The following is a 20,429-nucleotide window of genomic DNA, read 5'->3' as shown; positions in this document are numbered from 1 at the left end:
AAGTGTCTCACAGCCAGGTCAAATGAAGATGTATGTATTTTCAAATAAGGGAATGTAAAAGTATTATAATCATTGTAGAGTACAACTAATGCACACTGAGCCTGATCTGAATTACTTGTTATTTATTTATCTTATTATTGTTTTGTGCTGAAAACGTGCATAATGTTCTGGATTCTAATCTATAAATTGTTTTGAAGAAAACATATGTTTGAATGTAGAATGCATTAGTCATCTTTCATTGACTTACTTCCAATTTCCCTGCGAAGATAAATGGTTTCACTCTGTTGCACTTATGCCAATGAGATAAGATAGATGGGCAGTCTGTCGGTGCATCTTCCAGTGCTGGGAGTATGCCAAAAATGGCTTCATATTCCCAGGCTTTTTTGTGCTTGGAGACAATTAGGAACATGGTGTCCTGGTAGCTGGCCAACATACTGAGTGATGCCCACTCACTTCCAGTGACCTCCAGTAAGACATGTTGTGGTTTCATTAGTGGGACATGTTGAGTTTACAAATGGTACATGTATGGATAACCTTCATGTCAGTCAATAGGGCCTACAGAGACGCTGTATGCAGTGGCTCTCATTCTATATTCAGCATGTAGTTCACAGGGTCCAAGGGTCTTTGTGCATGATACTCTGAGCAAATATGGATTCCATTGGTGAAGCCATTTGTGCTCACCATAAGGACTGTACAACATAATCAAAATCCATTTAAAAATGTGCATATTATCATATGTCATCTGTACAGTGTTATATTGGGTTAATGTTGATCGTTCTTACAATTCGGAACACCGTGCATTCGCACATTTCCTGCAGTAGAAGCAAGACACATTAAAGGATCGACATAAAGTATTCATACATTATGTATTTATTTATAAACTTTGAATATTACATATTATCCTTTGATAAGGCAGATTATATGAACTCCAGAAAGATGATGTTACTGCAAAACATTCCAGCTCTCATAATGGCATACATTTACAGTGAATTCATATAATAAATGACACAGAATTTCTATTAGGCCCACTATGATACAATATGAAGGATCCAAAAAAAAAAAAAAGCTGAAAAAAATGATTGGCTTTGTTTGAAAGCCTCTGATGGAGGGTTGGAAGAATTCTCAATTTATTACATGTCAGAGAATACATTGTAAATACTCAAAAATGAAAATACTGTATTAGCGCTAAAAGTTACAACCTGACACTTTAAAGGAACAGAAATCTTATGTGCATAACTACAGCAAAAAGTCTTGCATCCTGTCAGGCAATCTAGAGCTACCTACAGATGTCTAACAGACATTGGAGGACAGTACTTTATGCAAATATGCTAAGTCACTTAATTGAAGGAAAAAATACTACAGCAAACAAAGAAGCCGCTTCTATAGCCTATATGCAGCTTTGCACTGCCTAACAGCACCACAACATCCATTATAGTCTAACTACATACTGGTAGTGTGTCAGAGGACATGCCGAGGAAGATCTGTGTTGTGTCGCCAGCTCTTAATAATTTAACACAACTGCGTGTCACATCCCGGGGAGGATTTCAACATCTTTGAGGTTGGTTTTAGGCTGAGGGGGGAAGAGGAAGAGGTCCAAAAGTCAAAGCAGGCAAATACTTTACACGGTCCCATAAGGAGTTGGCTAAATACTAATGGAGGTGTGCCCACACAGCTAACCTGTGAGTCACCGTGGATCTAGTGTAACCTCTACTGTTCTGCTCAGTGTTCTGCCTTCTACTGGTTCTAAGTCTACAAGCAGCAGAGATGGAGTTCTTTGTGCCTTATTGCTTTTCCTGTTTATTCCACAGTCTCGTTCCCTGAAGTTAACAGTCAAGAGCGGCCGTCTCGTGCGGCGCCTGTCCGTCCTCCGCCTCCACGTGCCCGCTCTCCGCCGCCGCCTCGCTCTGGCACGAGAGCTTCTCCTCGCACCTCACCGGACGCACGATGACGCACGGCCTCGCGGGCTCCGAGCTCGCCGCGGCGCGCGCCGGGCTGCGACTGTCGCGCTCGTATTCCTCCTGAGCGCGCTGGATCTTCCTGTTCCGGAGCTTCCTCTTGTGGAAGTGGAACGTTGCCAGGGAAACCAGGATGATCCCCACGAGCACGGCCACCAGCACGAGGAGCGCGAGGGCGGAGGAGAACGGCGGGAGGAGGCTAAGCTGCTCCGCGCAGGTGCCGTTGGTGGCGCCTCCGTGACAGCGGTGCGGCGGCACCGACAGTCCCGAGGCCTCGGCGGTTCTGGCCGTCATCCGGTCCACCTTTCTCCGGCCACTTCTTGTGTCTCTCTGACCCCAGTACCCTTCGTGCTCTCCGGGCTCAGCGCGGTGACACCGGCCCGCGCATGTGGTTACCTGCGCCGGAGAGAAGACACATGAGAGCCGCTCAATGAGCTCCAGGAGACAGAACCAGCAGAAACCCGCCCACCGACCCTCATTAGCTCCATTAATAAAACCAGCCCCGCACAATTAACATGGCAAGTGCGCACCATTTCACTCTGAACGTTAGATCAAAGCTGCCAGCCCCTAATGAGAATATCCCCTGATGGGGCTTTGCTCTGAATATAAGATGGAGAAGAAGTCGGGACAATAGGCTCCATCATCTATTGTAATGTGCAGGCCTCCAACATTCAGCCTCACAGGATCCTTCCTTCCCTGCGCTCCACGCAGCAGCGTTTACAGACAAGAATGTCAGTTTTACGCAGAGGATGATGCCAAAGCTGCCTTAGTTCAATGTGAAGTCTGTATGTTTTTTAATAAGGGGAGAAAATGCAGAATTCTTACCTGATGAAACAGTCAGTAGAGGAAACAGTCCGTGAGTGGAGAGCCGATGTGTGTAAATGGGAAAACTGGATCGCGGTGACGCATTTCATACAGTGTGATGCTGCTGCTGCTGAGCTCCGATCATTCAGGACGCTTTGATTGCCGCAATCCGTCCAGTCTGCGTCCAGGACAGCGCTGTCCCAGCTAAATACTACAGGTAGCGCAAAAATCCCTCACTATACATCAAAGTGGCTTTTCTTCTCTCTCTCTAAAATGCGATTAGAACGAAGCTGCGTGTGGTTTTCGGTGAACAGCGTCCCTCCTCCGGTCGTCCGCTGCTCCACTCAGCATCTGAATGAAGAGCTGCAGCTGCATTAAAGGTCCCGTTTACCAGTCAGCTGGCAGGGCTGCTTTTGTCCTCTCATCTAATCTATGCGCTACCAACACTGGGCAGCTCGTGTTTCCTTCCAATCACGACACTAATACATGGTTATTAGCTAATGTCTGGATTTAATCATGAATAACTACAAATATAAATGAGTTATTAGAGATTCTGCTCGGTTATTATAGTAGCATTCCTGAGGGTGTGGCCAGGCAAATGCTTTGAAGGTTGAAACCTTATCATTAGAGGTGGAAATGCATTGATTTTAATCCAAATGGAAGGTAATTGACACTTATTGGCCTTTACACTCAAATAGTAGAATATAAAGGTTGCACTGGAATAGATTACTGTGTAAATACACTCAGATTCTGACTGTAGTGTTTTGTTTTACAAAATACAGTTTAAAAATGTGTTACTTTTTGTAAAATTTGATGTTGCTGTTGAGTGAAAAAATTAGAAATGACCATTAGCAGCAGGCTACTGTAAAAATCTACAGTGTGAACTGAACAGTTCACAATTTAGATTAGTGACTTGATTTATTTTTTAATTTTTTAAAAATGTATTTTTACATGAACTAAAATTATTTTGCTTTCCAAAATATATTTAAAAGATTACAATTTGTTAAATGTTGCTGCCTACACTGTAAATCTGCCCCTTTAGAACAGCTTTAAAGATGCTTTTAAAATGTATTTTGTTTTAACAATATATTATTTTATAGATTTTCCCTATTTTATTAAAAATACAGACAAAAGAAAAAAGTTTTTATTTTTTATTTTTTTGCATATTAACCATAAAAAAGGGCCAAACCCATAAATAATGTCCACATTAAAAAACAGTATTTATATAAATGGTCATTTGTTCTTTTTCAATGTTCAACCATTATGTCTCTATATTTCCTGTATTTCCATCAGCTTAAAATATAATAGTTTTACATATATTTACCCGTATTTGACAGAAAAAAAATGGTATATTAAGGACGGAAAAGTGATGAATCCAGTTATTTTACAGATTTTCCCAGTTTTGTTAAGTTACAGATAATATCGAGTGAAACCACAGGAAATAAATATTAATGTACAATTGTTTGTTTGTTTGTTTGGTTGGCTGTTTGTTTTTACAATTCTGGCACCCTTGCAGCCAGATTTTTGTGTTAGTTTGTTTTTTGTTTTTGTTTTTTTTTACTGTGCAATCAAATTCTAACAGCATTAAGCAATGCGTGCTTGGTAAACATCAGTTTATATTAATGCAGATCTACAGCTGAAAACCGTTTAAACTTTTAATCTTCAGGAACATTCCCTGAAGGTTCCTGTTTGCTAGGATGTGTTTTTATTCTTTATGAACCAGAACTGACCTTTACCAGCTCTTTTTAGGTTTTAAAACTGAACATAACACTCAAACACCTGAAAGAACACAGAGTAAAAGATAAGGCAAGCTATGTTTTTAATGGATTGGGAACATTTATTCCTAATATATTTTTAAATACATATCCAGAAAATTAAGTGATCTTAATGGGGGAAAAAAAGGAAAAGAAAAAAAAAAGATGAAAGTGGCCTATCTCAGGGTATCAGTGTAAAATTGGCAATAATATTCTTAGCTGCCTAAATGAAGCTGCCACTTCAAACAATGTTTCATGAACTAAAAATGATGTGTTCACTTCACAACATCAGTTTTTACAGTAGCCTGCAGTTAAAGGTCACTATTGTTTTTAGTTTCAAAAAGTCGTGAGATTTTACAGTTTTTTACTATTTTTTTTGAAAAACAGAACATGACTGTTAGAATTTGGCAGTAGTTTTACTGTAATTAGTAATTAAATTCCCAAATAATTAAGATCAGCTGCTAATGTCACACCATCGAAGTGTTATCTCAGGCTAAAGCAGGCAGTCACAGCCACAAAATCCCAATTTCTTTAACACTTCTGTTGTGTTTGCTACTTTCTCATCTCCACCCAGACGTCCTTGCAGCACAGAACTTTTTGTAGCACAGTGATGGTGATGAGTGTTAAACCAAAATCAAGTGAACGGGCAGTTGTCATCCTTTGTTCTTCCACACATTTACTTGAATAACTGGCAAACTTCACACATCTTTGGTAATAAAATTCACTTTGGAAATAAGGAAATGATCCAAAGTAGAAGCTTAAAATAAGGATAGGGAACCTCGTTAAGCACTTGTTTATCACAGTGAAAGACTCCTCAGTAATAATATGATAATAATTTTTAACATCTACAGGTCTTCTGCAAATATTTCATTAAAAAAAGATGCTAATTTAGATCACCACCGGGCTCATCTCCTCCCTGACTGTAAGATGCCTGAAGGCAGTGTGACACGTAGTCCAAATATAGACGTGAGGGTGAAGGAGAACGCAGTGTTTCTACAATGAGGCCACACCTTGACCCACTGAGGCTTTAAAGCACAGTGAAATGTGTCATTAATGCTACTTTCCAATGCAAAAAGTAGTTTTCTGTTCTTTCGACTGGTGCAGGAGAAAAGTTTCATGGTGTCATATAATAATGTCAAGATAATCCACAGACTTATGTCTCAACTTGAGGTTTGAGTCTATGGTGTGAAAAGTGGTAACGTGTGCATATAAATGTGTACGCAGAATCAGTAATCATTCAACAATAAGTAAGGTGTGATTTTTTTTTTAAGTGCAATGAAATTAGCATTTAAATGAAGTTTTATTTTTAAAAAAAGAAATATGCACACAACATTTCTACGGTAAATAATCTGCATCATTATGTCTCAATTTGAGGTTTGAATATATAATGTGAACACTGTAAGTGTATGCATATATTATCATGTGCCATTGATGGACAATCTTTTCCCAAAGGAAGAGGAGGGCAAGCTCACAGCTGTAAAACATTAGAGCAAAATTTGGATGCAGATTTGTGACTAGCAGAAAAAGCAATTAAGTCTTTAGGGGATATCCAATATTTTTGTGAGGTTTAATTGGCACTGGACTGAATTTGTTAGAACAGTTTCTGATAAATCAATCTCATAACGTGTCCAAAAAGATGTGGAAAAAAGCAGAGATGTCATTTATTTAACAGTCAAACAGCAGGCAACACATGAAGTCCCTCTCAGGTTGTTGATTAAATCTCTCGATACTCTTCTCTGCTGCATATTTAGATGTTTTTCTTTATGGAAATGATTCCTTCATGCCTTAAAAAAGGGCTTGGATGTGATGCTTTACTGTTGCTGCGCTGCTTCGTTTGCTACATATGAAACCCTGTAAGTCTGAATTTGTGTTTATTATCAAGATGGCAATACTCAGCCATGGCATTGACTGCTTATTTTACTCATCATAAAATTGTTTAACTGGCATTAAATTGAGTTTTTGACCTTTTATTTGGCTCAAATAAGTCTTAAAACAGCCTTGTGTTAAAATAGTGCAAGGGTCAGAATCGCTGTTGGATCCAGAAAGTCCAGCTTTAGTGACAAATGAACAAGTTTAAAAGATTAACAGAAGCCAAAATGCTGCACAGTGGGTATTAATACTATTGTGTGATGAGATTTAACTCCAGGCTATAACTCTGGAAAGTTATCATAGCAGCAATTAATTTATGCTCCATCACAATAATCTTGGTGGTAAGTGTCAGCTTTTCACATGATGTTGATTTGGAAAAGGTGCCGCTCTAAGTTAAGTTTTTCACCTTGTTAACATGTCCATATGGTGTTTTAAAAAAAAAAAAAATGCTAGAAGACACATCACAAGTGAAATAAGCAATTTACGCTGTCCCTGAACATTTCCATTTTAAAACTGCAGTGACTTTGATGCACAGAGATGTGTTTTGAGGGGTTTAATCAGACAGTCATTTTAAGCTGGTTCAAAATTCTTTGGTGCTCGGCGTCGTGTTTTTTTCCCTAAAGCTCTCTGCCCCCACACCATATTGCTAGATTGGTGTCATTCATCAAGACACAGATTCCTGGTAGATTACTGTACAATGTGATCATATTTCTGCTGTTCGGCTTCCGGTCAGTGAGAGGAAAGATGAAATGACTGCTGCCATGAAGGCCTTCGAAAGAAGGTAGCGTCTGTGCTGTCTTTGCCATCTGTTGACCCTTCAAGCTCTGGGTCGGTTTCTCAATCTGGGCTTCATTTTACTGGTACTTGAAGTAGCACGACCACACCAGAGGAGCATTGTATGTTTTAATTCAGGACTGTTTGCAGAACCCAATAAGGACACTACCAAAGTCAGCAGGACTCCTCCTCTTTGGAAACTGAATGTTTTTTTTTTACCAGATTTCACACAAATCCTTGCGGTAAAGTAGTCGTTGATGGCCACGACAAGAAAACATCTCCTGTGGAGTTCAGTGGTGTCAATCTGCTGCTCCTGAGAGTCATTACCCATGATGCTCTACAACTTGATTAGCTTGTTCCTCTCTGATGCCTCCACTAGAGGATCAGGCTGATGCTGATTCTTGTTCATCCTGTTGGTGTCAGCTGCTCGTAGCTTGCCACTGTAGCACATCACAGAGGAGTGTATTAGTATATTAGGCAGCAAGTGAACAGTCAGTTCTTGAAGCAGGAAAAATGGGCAGCATGAGGATCTGAGTGACTTTAACAAGTGTGAAACTGATGGAAAGATGAGTGGGTCAGAACCTCTCCAAAACTGCAGGTCTAAGTAATTTTCTGCTGGGAAACCTTGGATGCAACATTGGTGTAGATGTGACTTTGACACGGGCCACACCTCTAAACATGATTACAGACCACATTTACTCCTTCATGGCAGCAGTATTCTCTGATAGCAGTTTCAGCAGGATCATCTTCCCTGAGTTCTCTGTGAGAGAGCTCAAGACGTTCACTTAACCTCCAAATTCTCCAGATCTCAATGTGATTGAGCATCTGTGGGATGTGCTGGAAAAACAAGCCAGATTCATGATGGCCCCACCTCACAGCTTCCAGGACTTAAAGAATCTGCTGCTTGCGTCTTGGTGCCTGAAACCTCAGGACACCTTCAAAGGTCTGTGGAGTCCAAGCTTCAACAGGTCAGAGCTGTTTTGGCAACATAAACATGAGGTGTGTCAGAAAAGTTCCAGGACTGCTGTCACAAAAGATGTACTTCAAACCCAAACTACAAACTATGAGATTTCCCCTTCACACGATCAACCAGCACGTCTACAAAGAGACCCTGCAGTCTTTGCTTTGTTCAGTGTGCAAGAAGAGGCAAGAGTTGTGACAGGACAAGTCATGTCTGCCTCACCAAGACAACATGCCTGCTCACAATGCCCTGAGCATCCGACAGTTTCTGGCTGAGAAGAACATCGCCGTGCTGGAGCAACCTCCCTACTCACCCCACCTGGCTCCGTGTGATTTTTTTCCTCTTCCCCAAGCTCAAGGGGATCATCAAGGGGACCCATTTTGAAGACGTGGATGACATCAAGATGGCTTCGATAACGGAGCTGCAGAGGATCCCGGAAGAATCCTTCCAGGAGTGCATGGCGGCGTGAAAGCAGAGAAGGCTGGGAAAGTGCGTGAGACTCCAGGGGTACTGCGAAGGGGAAAACTTGTAATTTGTTTGTTGGATTTGAAATATATCTTTTCTGACACCAGTCCTGAAACTTTTCTGACACACCTCGTATATACAACACACACACAATATTAGGCAGGTGGCTCAAAACACTTTGTTAAACCTGCAGTTACTGGTTTTGTGGTCACTTGGAGGCATCAGAAACAAACAATGAACTCAGCATTGACAAATTATCACCTTTTATGTGGAAATGACTAACATGTAATTGCTTGCCACATCCAGCAGATGCAGAGCAACATTATCGTTCATTTGGAGTCCTTAAGTCTCCTCTTTTTGGCTCTGTTTTTGGTCTCTATTGACTTTTCAGTAAAATGATTTTAGCAATCGCTCCACTCTTTTCAACTTCTCTGCATCTTGAGAATAGAATAGAATAGAATAGAATAGAATAGAATAGAATAGAATAGAATATATTTTATTTATTCCAGACCTGGGAAATTATTGTAAACAGCAGCATCTAAAAACATAGAAAGAAAGTACAAGAAAATAACAAATTGACAATAATTAAGTAATATACATCCTGGTGTCCGCACACAACAGGTCCAAGGCCCACCGTCTCCGGTTGGGCAGTCCACATACTGGCAGAATGTGGGGAGAGCGGTAGAGAGCGATGTATGATTAAAGTCTCCTGAGATGACGATCAGAGACTGAGGGTGTGATGTTTGCAGCTGGGACACTGAACTATGGATGAGTTCACAGGCCGCAGCAGCAAAAAGTTGGAGTGAAGCAAAACAAACATGAGACAGCTGGAAACAATACGATGAAAGTATCAGTGAAGCAGGCGCGCCTATAGCTGACCTGGTTGAGTGGGCGACCCGTGAACAGGGGCTATAGTTCCCTGGTGCGACGTTCGTGAGTTCGTTTCCTGCTCACGACAGTTTGCTGCAAGGTCTCTCCCCATTCTTCTTCCCCCTTTCCTGTCTCACTCTCTCACTGTCCTGACTAATAAAGGCAAAAATGCCAGAAAAATAATCTTACCCCAAAAAAAGAAAGTATCAGTAAAGCTCTGTATAGTGGATTAGGCCACAGAGTCAATGGATGATTCTCTGTAGGTTGACAATTGTGGTTATAGTGAACAAAAAGACTCAAAGAAGTCCTGCATTAATATTGAACTTTGGTCGAAGATCTTACATCAAGAGGTGCAGAATTGTGCTGTATAAATGTAACTCTAAGGATACTAAACCAGAATGATACTGTGAATAAGCAATTGGAGCCTCAACAGAACATATTTGGCTCTGAGCACCTCTTTTATGCTATTTGTCCTCTGTGTTCCTACCGCAAAGCTCCAGTCTTTCCTCTGATGCGAACTGTGGAGTTTTCTCTCCACTGACCGACTCAGTGGCCATGTTGAGCTGCAGGTGGTTCAGCCCACTCCACTCCAATTCTGTCCACAACAGCTCGGCCTCTTGGTCCCATGATGCATGTCACGGCAGCAGAGTCATCCAAGAGCTGAGAAATGACTGTGTGTTAGTTCTGCACTACTGTCGTCACAGCCTTTTGTCAATGTGACTGTTAACCAGCTCCAAAATCCCAACAAAACAACAATCGTGCAAAGACTCAAATCAGACACATTGAATGAACTGTGTTGAGCAAAACAGCAATTTTAAAGGCTTTTTCCTCCCTAAAGTTGAATAAAGACAAGAATTGCTATGGATTTATACATGGCACAGGAGACTTTTTGTGTGCACCAAATATTTGTTCTTCATTAGTTATAAAGAGATTTTATTTTTCATCCTAAATCTATTTTTTACTGGCTTTGGAGGATTTATTACACTGTGGAGGCTCATGTAAGATCTACTGGGGAGTCACAGCTGCGTAAAAAATAAATATGCAAGTTCTGAAATGCATCTCAGAAACTATAAATCTTTAACAAGTTAATTTTTAGAAATCAAATAAACTGGAATCAGAGTGTAGACATGTTTGAATATTTTAGACCCAAAATATCAGCAGTGAGCCGCAAGGCATTTTTAGGATGTGATTACGGTGATTTATGCTATTAGAAATAAGAGGCTTTGCTTTAGAAAGAGGCTAAATGTGAGAAATGTGACTTATTTTCCAAATTTCACATTTTTGTCTGAGTGATCTCAAAATCTTAAAGACTTTGCAGCACAGTGCCTCAGTCAAAGTGGCTACAATGCAGCTTGTGATGAGTGAAACAATACCATTTTGTTCTGGAGGTGAACATTGATAACAAACAAAGACAAAGATGAGCATTTAATCAGATTAAACTCTGTGTGCTTTTTTGTATTCCTACCACAAGGCGTGTAAGATTCTCACAGTAATTTCCCAGTCCTGCTTGCGGACATGCTCCATCACCAGCGGGGCTCCATGAAAAATGAATGGCCTTGGAGGGAGTGAGGGTCCCTGGATGATGAACTCACAGTAGATGAGTGCATACTGAAAGATTTATGCAGCTATTCATGCACAGTTTAAAGCGTGGCATATGTTTGAGGGGCTGTTAAATGGTGAGTGATTATAGCACTTATTTTAATATTCATACAGGTCCCCTCAGCTGTCTAGGTCGAACTGACCCAAACTAAAAAGGGAACTCTGGAGCAAAAGCCTTGAAAGAGTCTGTCTGTCAGGGCCTCTTCAAACAAATGAAGCTCTACAAAGTGTCGTCCTATAACATCCGAGGTAGACGTATTTATACTTGCCCACTTGGTGCAGAGCATTTGGCACCGTGGCCTCCTCCTGGCTCGCCTCCTCAGTCTCCGTCCAAGAATCCGGTGTCTTCTGTGCATCTTTGTAGCCTGGTTGTGATGAATTGTACAAATGGAGATAATGGTGCACACACTGACACGGTCTCCCCTTGAAGGCTTAGTTTTACACACAAAAAAGTTGTTGTGAGAAGGATGAAAAGAGAGCTCGAGAGAGAAGTTTAAACCCTGTCCAATTTCACACCTCTGCACACTGTATGCTGTCTGCCCAGCGCCAAACAGCAGTTGGTTTAACTGCGTTTTTTTTTTTTTTTTCACTGCCTGCTGGGGCTGGAAATGAGGTTGATGAGAGAATGAGCTACAACAGTCGGGTTGTCGGTCGTAACACAACAACGACGGGCTGAACGAGGCCGAGATGTTCTGTGGCACTGAGTCAAACTGCAGAGCTGGTGATAAGTCTCCGTGGGTTTGTCACTGTGAGCGACAAGTTTTGTTTGTCAATGTAAAAAAAAAAAAAGAAGTGTATTAGTACAACTTTAAAGCTACTGAAAGCAGAGTAGCACATAGAGACTAGTTTATGCATTCAGCAGGTAAAAAGCAAAATTAGCATTCATTTGGATGTGTGTAAATCTCATATTCCAGTAACAGCTTTCTAAAGCTACGTTCCTGTACAACTGAACTGCATTGTCATTTGGATTTTGAAATAATCCTATTTGCTCATTGGAAAGTGAGACTGTGATGTCACAGGAAACATTTCAAGTTTGAAGGAGCCAAAAAGTGCAGCATAAATCAGAAACTTTCCCCCAAGAGTCTGGGATTTGCATCCTGTATGGGACACTTATTCAGAGATTTAAGTTTCATTTTTGCTTGTTGTTTACTTTTGGTTTTCACTCACTGGTTTGTTAACAACAAAACCACATGGTTAAGTGGTTAAGGAAATAACCATGGTTTGGACTGAAATGCAATTCTTTCCAACATGTTTGAAGCTTCTTTTCCATTTACTGGGTTACCAGGATGACAAGTCCCACCCCATCTAAAATATGATTGGTTGGCTGAAAGGAAGCAACAGCAAAGCAATAAAATAAATGGCAAAATATCTGTAATACATTGTAAACAAAAGGTAAAATGACAGAAAATGGCTCAAAAATAATTGAGAATGCAGCTTAGTTGTAAGAATGTAATTTTTGGAGACACAGCTAGATATGTAATTGTGCTCCACCATCTACTATGTTACTACTATGTTCCCCAGCTTATAGAATGTGTTTCTTTTTACTGAAAGTAGTCTTCTGTAACCAAAAACAACATTATAAATGAAGCAACAGTGATCCTGCAACCCAGAAAAACTGCACAGTAACCCAAAACTATGGTTGATGGGAGCAGAGAGAGCTGAAATAGTGAAGTTGGCACTACAAGTGACAATCTTTACATTCCACATTAAATCTGATCAGCCACTACATTAAAACATCCACCTAATATTGTGCAAGTCGCCCCTGTGCTGCCAAAACAGCTCTGACCCACTGGGGCATGAACACTAGAACTCTGGAGGTTTGCTGTGGTGTTTGGCAGCAGAGTGCTGACGACGGACCAGGCTCCTGTGGGTTGCCGGGTGGGGCCTCTATGACTCAAACTTCTTCTGGAGCATCCCATGGATGCTCAGTCAGACTGGGATCAGGGGAGTTTGGAGGCTTGAGCTCTTTGTTAGAAATGCTTGTTGTGTGACTGGACACATTAACCTGCTGGGGGAGGTCAGAGCTGTTTCTTGTTCTGCAGCAATATTTGGGTGAGTGGTAAAGCAGCATCTACATGAATGCCAGAGCTCAAGGTTTCCCAGCAGAACATTGCATTGTAACAAGATAATCAATGTTAGTCACTTCACCTGTCAACGGTTTTAATGTTGTGGCAGATCGGTGTATTGTTCAAATAGAAATGTTGATCATAGCAGCTTTGAATGTTTTATGGCTCTTTATGTGGTTCTTTCAAGAAGCACAGTTTAAATGAAAAAAAATAAAAAATCATGGTGAAGAACAGGAGAATGACTTGGTCCACAACAAAGGAGCTTATGATTGACTTCAAGAAAAACAGCTAACATGCCAGTAGTGCTGGAAATAATTGATGTAAATAATATTAAAATTATTTATCAAACCACATAATGTCACTTTTTAAACTCTCAAAATTCTAGTAGCTCTCTTTTTGTATTCTCGTTTCCTTATTTTCTGTAACCTGACTGCATGAACTCCACCTGAATTCCACTGAGCATGTCTCCTGTGTCTGCATGTGCAAATGGCAATAAAGTGTTTTTAATCCTCGAATCCTTAAAAACCCAAACACCAGCTGAAGCTACGTTTTTCTCTTTCTTAATGACACTGTACCTCATTTGCTTGCCTATTATTGAGCCATATTATTCTTTTTCGCCGCAGCTTGTGCTAATCAGTATTACTAACTGTAATGAGAAAGGTTCGTGGGTCTGAATACTAAACGTATATTGATGTCTGGCCAGTGTTTGTGTGTGTGTGTGTTTGTGTGTGACGTTAGGCATCTTCATATGAAGGAGCTGATATCTTTAAAGCTGCAGGCCATCTCCAAGCAGGAACAGTCTTCTTGATATTCCTTCCACGGGCACACAACTGCTTTCACTGCAAGTCTCTGTCAGCAGAATTTCTAATGAATTGCACAAAAGCAGGTTTACCATGCATGCACTCATGCGTGCGCACACACACACACACACACACACAGGCCAACTTTCCCTTTTGTGTACAACAGAAATGGCTTTCGGAAAGAATGAATGAGGTTCTTGCGCACGCAGAGAGGAAATGTCTTCCATAAATTGATTTTTCTTTCTTCTTAGCGATGACCCTGTCACCAGACATTAGCATGTGACAAAATGTGCACATTCATTTTATGAGGATTTTACATTTTTGCATTCTACAGGAGGACTTGCAGCCTGGCTGGATTGTTCTTCTTGTAAATGAGGATCATTTACATACAGTTACACTGCAGACTTGTATTAGCAGCTAGGCAACCAGGATACTGACCTCTGGAGACTGAATATATACATATTTTAGGTCTAGTTGAAGCACAGTTAGCCGAAACAAAAGGTGTTATTACGGTGGCTGGAGAAAATATTACCTGTACAATCAGTTTTGAAATCCAAGACAAACCACATATTTTCATCTCCCGTTATTTAAATTGGTGTCACTCTAAGAATAAATCTGTTCACAGCCAGCAGAGAACATATGCAAATACTAACACCTCTTTCAACCTACATATGGCCATTTGAGAACTGTGTTAAAACAGACATGGAAAAAAATGTGAATGTATCCTGTTGCGGATGTGATATGTCTGAGAGGTGTTGATTGAAGCCGTCAGGAGTCTCTTCAGGTATTTGGTTGCACAGATTTCTTAATTCTAGGTCCACTTTTTTAACTGCACAATGCAACCAAGACGTCAACACATAACGCACAAACATGATTGTTTTTAATGTGTTTCTACTTTTCTTTACCGTGAACCAACATTCATTAAGAACAAAGAGAAACAAACAACAATGTGTAGAGACTAAGGTGTTAATAGGTTTTCTGAATTGCGGTCAAAGCCAGGTGAGAGGTGTGATAATTGCACTCGTGGGAATTCCAGCATATAATTATTAAACAGCACATGTACCGTAACTCTATCTTCGTATTACATACTCCTACACATGCCCATATCTATAAATACATATGAGACATAGCAGCACAACTAATGGGAACCAAGGAAAAATTACATACCTTTCTGGTGAAAATCAAGTTGTTGTTTTGTTTTGTTTTGTTTTTTTACTTTGGTAACATGTCTATATGGTGTTTTTATGGGCTGGAAGATACGTCATGAGAAAGTCATTTAATAACAGTCTCAAAATATATATATTTAGACTTTCTAGTTTTTCGTGCAACAAACCGAAGGAGTAGGGATGTCACAATCACCTTGTTTTTGCTCCCAATTTGAGCCGAGTCATTTGATCATTAGCAGTTGATGATACCATTTTCCTAGATAATAGACACTTCAAGTACATTAAAGTTATTAAAATCGATCCAATGTATGTACTCGACAACCGAATAGCTCTGCAATGCATTAAGAAACAAATTGCATTCTGCATCCAAACTGTTTCTTAATGTTACTCTTTGTAGGTGGTCTTGAATATGTACTGTCTGTCAGTCTGTAATGTGGCTTCACAATGCTTCAAAAGATGAAGAATACCTGTTTTTCCGACACATCAGAAAGTTAGAAAATGTATTGTAGATTAACTGTAGTACCTGGTTGTTCCACCAGGTGGAGACTCTCACTGTTTTAGACTGTAGCAACCAGAGGAGGCATCACTCAGGCTGCAGGTAGTTCATGTTTGCAAACAGAGCTTTTTGGGCCTTTAATTAGCAACGAGCACCATGACAAAGACTTCTGTGGTTCTTAGTGACCTTCAACCAGAGTTCACTTATTTAAGACAAGCTGGCATAAGGAAGAGAACTGCCTTTGTGGCCCAGTTGTGTCAGTTGACTGAAACAACAACAACAACATCAGCACAGCTGATATGAAATGCTGGTGAATATTGATTAAGAGAATTAATCAAAATTTGCATCTTTGGTATCTGGCCACAAATTATGATTTTGTCTCATATTGCAACTTGCCATCGTGTAGCATAAAGTAGTTTCATAGTGTTTGAGCACAGTTGTAGGTGAGCTGGTGTGCTTGAGCTGCAATAAGAAGGGAGGGCTGGATCAAGAGACAGAAGAAGACCTCAGAGATCTGCATATGTTGAAGAAACAACAGTGTAGAGTTACAGCTAAGCTATTTTAAGGCAGCAAGGGATTATTTTGATGGGAAAATCTGCATATGTAACTTTGACACACATAGATCAGTTTTTAGGGATTAATCAACAAATTTGATCCAATTTATCTGAAGATCTTGGTCAGGATTCTTTTCTTGTGTTTCATGCGTTTTTTTCTCTGTTTGTGTTGTCTGTATATGTCCCTGTCTCTTTATTTGGTTCTGCTTGTATTGCTGAAAGTGCTGCTCTATTCTGCACCTCCTCCCGAGTGCCTCAGCCAACTCACCTGCTCCTCGTCACCCCATGATCACGTTGTATTTAAACCCCAGTTACTCATCGCCAGATCATCCAGTCTGTCTGAGTGATGACGTCAGCTATAGGTTTCCTGAACAGTGGTTTTGAAGCTCAGGCATCTCGGCAGTGCCTGACTCCTCCTAACTCCCAGCTAATCCAAAAAAGAGCAAAAAGGTGGAGCATGAGTGGAGCTGTGGGAGGCCATGCAAACATCTCTGGGACATGGACTGTCTGATGACACTCACAGCTACCATGCCATTAAATATACATAACTATGAGGCTTAAACTCAAATTTTGTGAGGTTATCAGCCCATTAAATGGTGATTATCATTACAGGTCATTCTGATACATACGAGCCAGTGGGGACATCCTCTCCCTACTAGTAGGCTTATTTACCCTTTTAATGAAGCTCCATTACCATCTCACCTAATGGTGGTGGAGCCGTGATTTTGCACTTACAAAGAGGAACAAAAGTCCAATTGTGTACTTTGGAGGGATCGGAAATGATAATTCAGCAGGACACTTCAGTTCAACACCCACCTTGTATCATAACTGCGGTATTAGTTTTTAAATTTCAGTCTCATTTTGACATTCACTTGCTGTTTACTTGTATTTTCTGTTGGTGTTTGGTTTAGTTTATGTACTACTTGGTTAGATTTTGAAAAGTTAAAATACACCTTGTTGCTAGCACATGTTACAGTTTGCAGGGTTGACATGCCACATGCATTTCTTTACAAGAAAACCAGAGGTTTCCAATATTATCGGGATTAATTTCTGTTTAAATGTCATAGCAGATAATATTGAACCTACTGAGACCACTGGAAGGTGGAGGAAGCCCCTACAGGCAATGATAATGGTCATTTAATGGGCTGATAATGTCCCCATTTTTAAACAAGTAATATAAAGATGTATCCTCTGTACAGTTGTCATGAACCGGGACATTAGCTACAGAGCCAGATAAATATGCTTAAACAGGCTGTAAACATTTTAATTTCTGCTGGAAAGTTGGACATTTTTAACATTAGGGTCTACAGGGATTAACTTGTGTAACCTCGAGTGGACATTTGAGGAAGTGCAGTTTTTCACACTTCTGCTTGCTTCTTTTTTCAGCACGAGAGGATACCACTTGGGACAAATGCTGAGGCCTTCTAGTATTTTTGCTCAGTTCATTGTTTCCTTGAGCTTTTGCCCTTTTGCACAAACCCACTGTCTACCAAGCTCCAAGTCCATCTCTCTTCCTGCCTGATGCTCAGCTCGAGCTTCTGCCACTCACTGCTTGCCTGCCTCTCTTTCATCCATCAAGCCTCCCTTTCTAGAACACCAAACCTCTCCTCAGCCTTCAGCCATCCTCAGTCTTCTCCAGTCGGCTCAACCATCCCCTCTCTCCGTCTCAGTTTTCATTATTCCTGCAGTAAATCCTGTTAAACTTTTCATACTGAGCCCAAGTTTTGCTTTTGGGCCCAAATTCTCCTTGAATGTAATACTATCTGGGATACAAACTCAATCCAGAATATCTAGCAGCTTTCAAAGTAGTCTCGCTCGAGTCTTAAGACAAATGTTAGTTTCTTCATCCCAAAAAAATATCATGAATCACATTAAACAAATTCTCAGCAGTGGGGAAATAGCACACACTGTTGGGTAGTCTTTGAGGAATTTGTGATGTTGCACTCAGTTGTAGACAGTAAAAGCACATTTGCACACCAGATATTGAGTCAAATGGGATGTGCTTGCTGTTCGATGATTCGAAATGCACTACATTTGAAAGATACTGGCTCTTTTACAGTACAGAATATGTGCAGAAATTTATCATAAATGCTGCTTTAATATTCTCTTCAGTATGGTAATGTCATAAAATGTATATATACAGAAGTGTATTAGTGACTAAAGGGCCCTTTTCATATTTAGATTCCCATCTATCACAAAATACCATCTTATTTCTGCAGTCAGACTCATAAACAACAATCTTCCGCTACAAGAAGTACAAGGAGTCCTGCAACAGATGGTGTCGACATATTTAAGTCTGACTTGGATTACATAAAGAGGCAAAGAGCAGAATTTTAGACAAAACTGTGGCAAGTTTTACAAGATGCATTGAGTAACTTACCTGCCAAGTACCTTCAAAAACTGTGTACAAGCTTACCTTTTGTACTGATGCTGGCAAAAGGTGTTCATGTCAAATATTGCTTTGATGTATAGATGAAAAAAGCTTCGACTACTCAACCCTGTCTTCTGCATCCAGCCACAGGTTCTCCAGTTCTTTCTTGCGATACATCATCCCCGACAGTCCTCTGCACACATGTCTAGTCATTCAGCGTGTAAATGCCAAGCTGCTACTTGTTTGGAAGAGCAAAATTGTTTGTAGGATCCAAAAGAAAGACACATGTAAGGTCAGGTTGTCCTCAAACAAAGAAAACTCAGCCAAACTGGTCGGCAGCCAGTAAAGACCAAAAAGAAAGCAAAGCAGCCAAGCAAAAACTACCTCTTGCTTCTGCTTAGCTTATTTTTCAGTTTTATCAGTGTTTATTTTAATTTATTTCTCTGGATTCTGACAACAAAATTCTAAAATATCACAAAGTGAAGTTTAAACACAGTGCCTGCATATTTCTCCATTGTCAATTTTTTTGGACAAATTTTTCCTGTAAAACATGAGAAATGAGTTTTAATGTAATGTAAGTGTACAACATTTTTCAGAGATAAATAAAAATGAAAGTAATATAAAAGATTGTGTAATCTGAAGTAGAGTCTTTGTAAAACCTGCTTGTCTGTGAGATTGGCGTCCAGACTTACTTTTTTTTTTTTTTGAGTGATGGATCCATTTTTTCTGGTTTTCTACAAATCATTGCTGACTCATTTCTGAATAGCACTCAGCACACTCTACATACATCCCTTGGGCATGAACTGCATCAGTGATCAGAGCATAAATGGGTTTAATTTTTGTTGAACCTTCACCTATCCATATCACCACCATGAATTGACCCAAGTAGCAAGAAGGTCAATACACTTAAACCGAAGAGCCTGTTGAAGGTCAGATGCTGTCAGAACATAAACTAATGATGCATCACACTGGATTTGTGCTGATGTTTTCCAACTGATATTTGCACATCACTTTTCCCGCCTAATTGCATCAGCTCTCTTCCGTGGTGGAATTAACATCTCAATTTGCCTGTTTCTGGCATGACAGCCCAGTGGTAGATGCAAACATAAAATACAAAGCTTTCAAATTGTACACATCCACTTGGCAAAATAAGAAAACTGCTATGCTTATAAATCATGTATTTCTATGTGACATTTAAAAAAAAAACACAAAACCTTAAATGTTTAGCCTGACAGAAGTGCTGATATTTCATTTTTAAGCCTTAATCATGCGATGCTGACGGTAATGCAGCTATCTTCATGGAACACTTTACTAATAACAGCTTAAAGAAAGCTGTTTTATGATTATAAAAATGAAAATCCTGTTTGCTATCATGATTTGTTGCACAACCTTTTGTTACACTTTTCATATGAATAATGGCTTTTTATGCTGCCTTTTGCCCAGATCAGCTATAAACACTTTTGATTTCATGGAGTTGGCTCAATTTATTTGAGTTAAGTGAAGCAATTTTTTTTAACAAACTGCAACAGCATTGCATTAAATGGAGAATTTCCAACTGAAAAATATTAAATTCAGTCCCTTGGTTTGTTTAAACACGTCTGATAAAACCTCAGGTTTCTATAAACGTCCTTCTCTTCGCAGTTTGCTCGCCAACGTTATTATACCAACCTTTTCCTCGGCTGGTGGCTCATCAGCCGTTCACCTTTTCCACCCACCTCCAGGCAGGATGTGCATTATCAGAGCCCTGTAATATTCGTATGAATAAAAACCCACACCTTAGTCTGAAGTGATCACACCCACAGCTGATGAACAATTCTGTTCCTAAGCAACTGATCCCCTCAGTGTGGGGTTTTGCATGTTCTTTGTGTGTCTGCGTGGGATTCCTCCGGGCGCTCCGCTCTCCTCCTACAGTCCACAGACATGCA

At 40.2% G+C, this 20,429-nt stretch overlaps 1 protein-coding gene across 1 annotated transcript; it reads right to left on the bottom strand.

The window, feature by feature from the left end:
- Positions 1 to 847: 847 nt before the first annotated feature.
- LOC103360243 (uncharacterized protein C11orf87 homolog) lies at positions 848 to 2,249 on the bottom strand. Its single transcript, XM_008285928.1, has one exon. The coding sequence runs from the start codon at positions 2,247 to 2,249 to the stop codon at positions 1,824 to 1,826; it is 426 nt and encodes a 141-aa protein (XP_008284150.1). The 3' UTR covers positions 848 to 1,823.
- Between the last annotated feature and the right edge of the window lie 18,180 nt (positions 2,250 to 20,429).

Source organism: Stegastes partitus, unplaced genomic scaffold (assembly GCF_000690725.1).
Source record: "Stegastes partitus isolate 25-593 unplaced genomic scaffold, Stegastes_partitus-1.0.2 Scaffold423, whole genome shotgun sequence".
Classification (NCBI taxonomy): domain Eukaryota; kingdom Metazoa; phylum Chordata; class Actinopteri; family Pomacentridae; genus Stegastes; species Stegastes partitus.
This window is presented reverse-complemented; position numbering and strand designations above follow the sequence as displayed.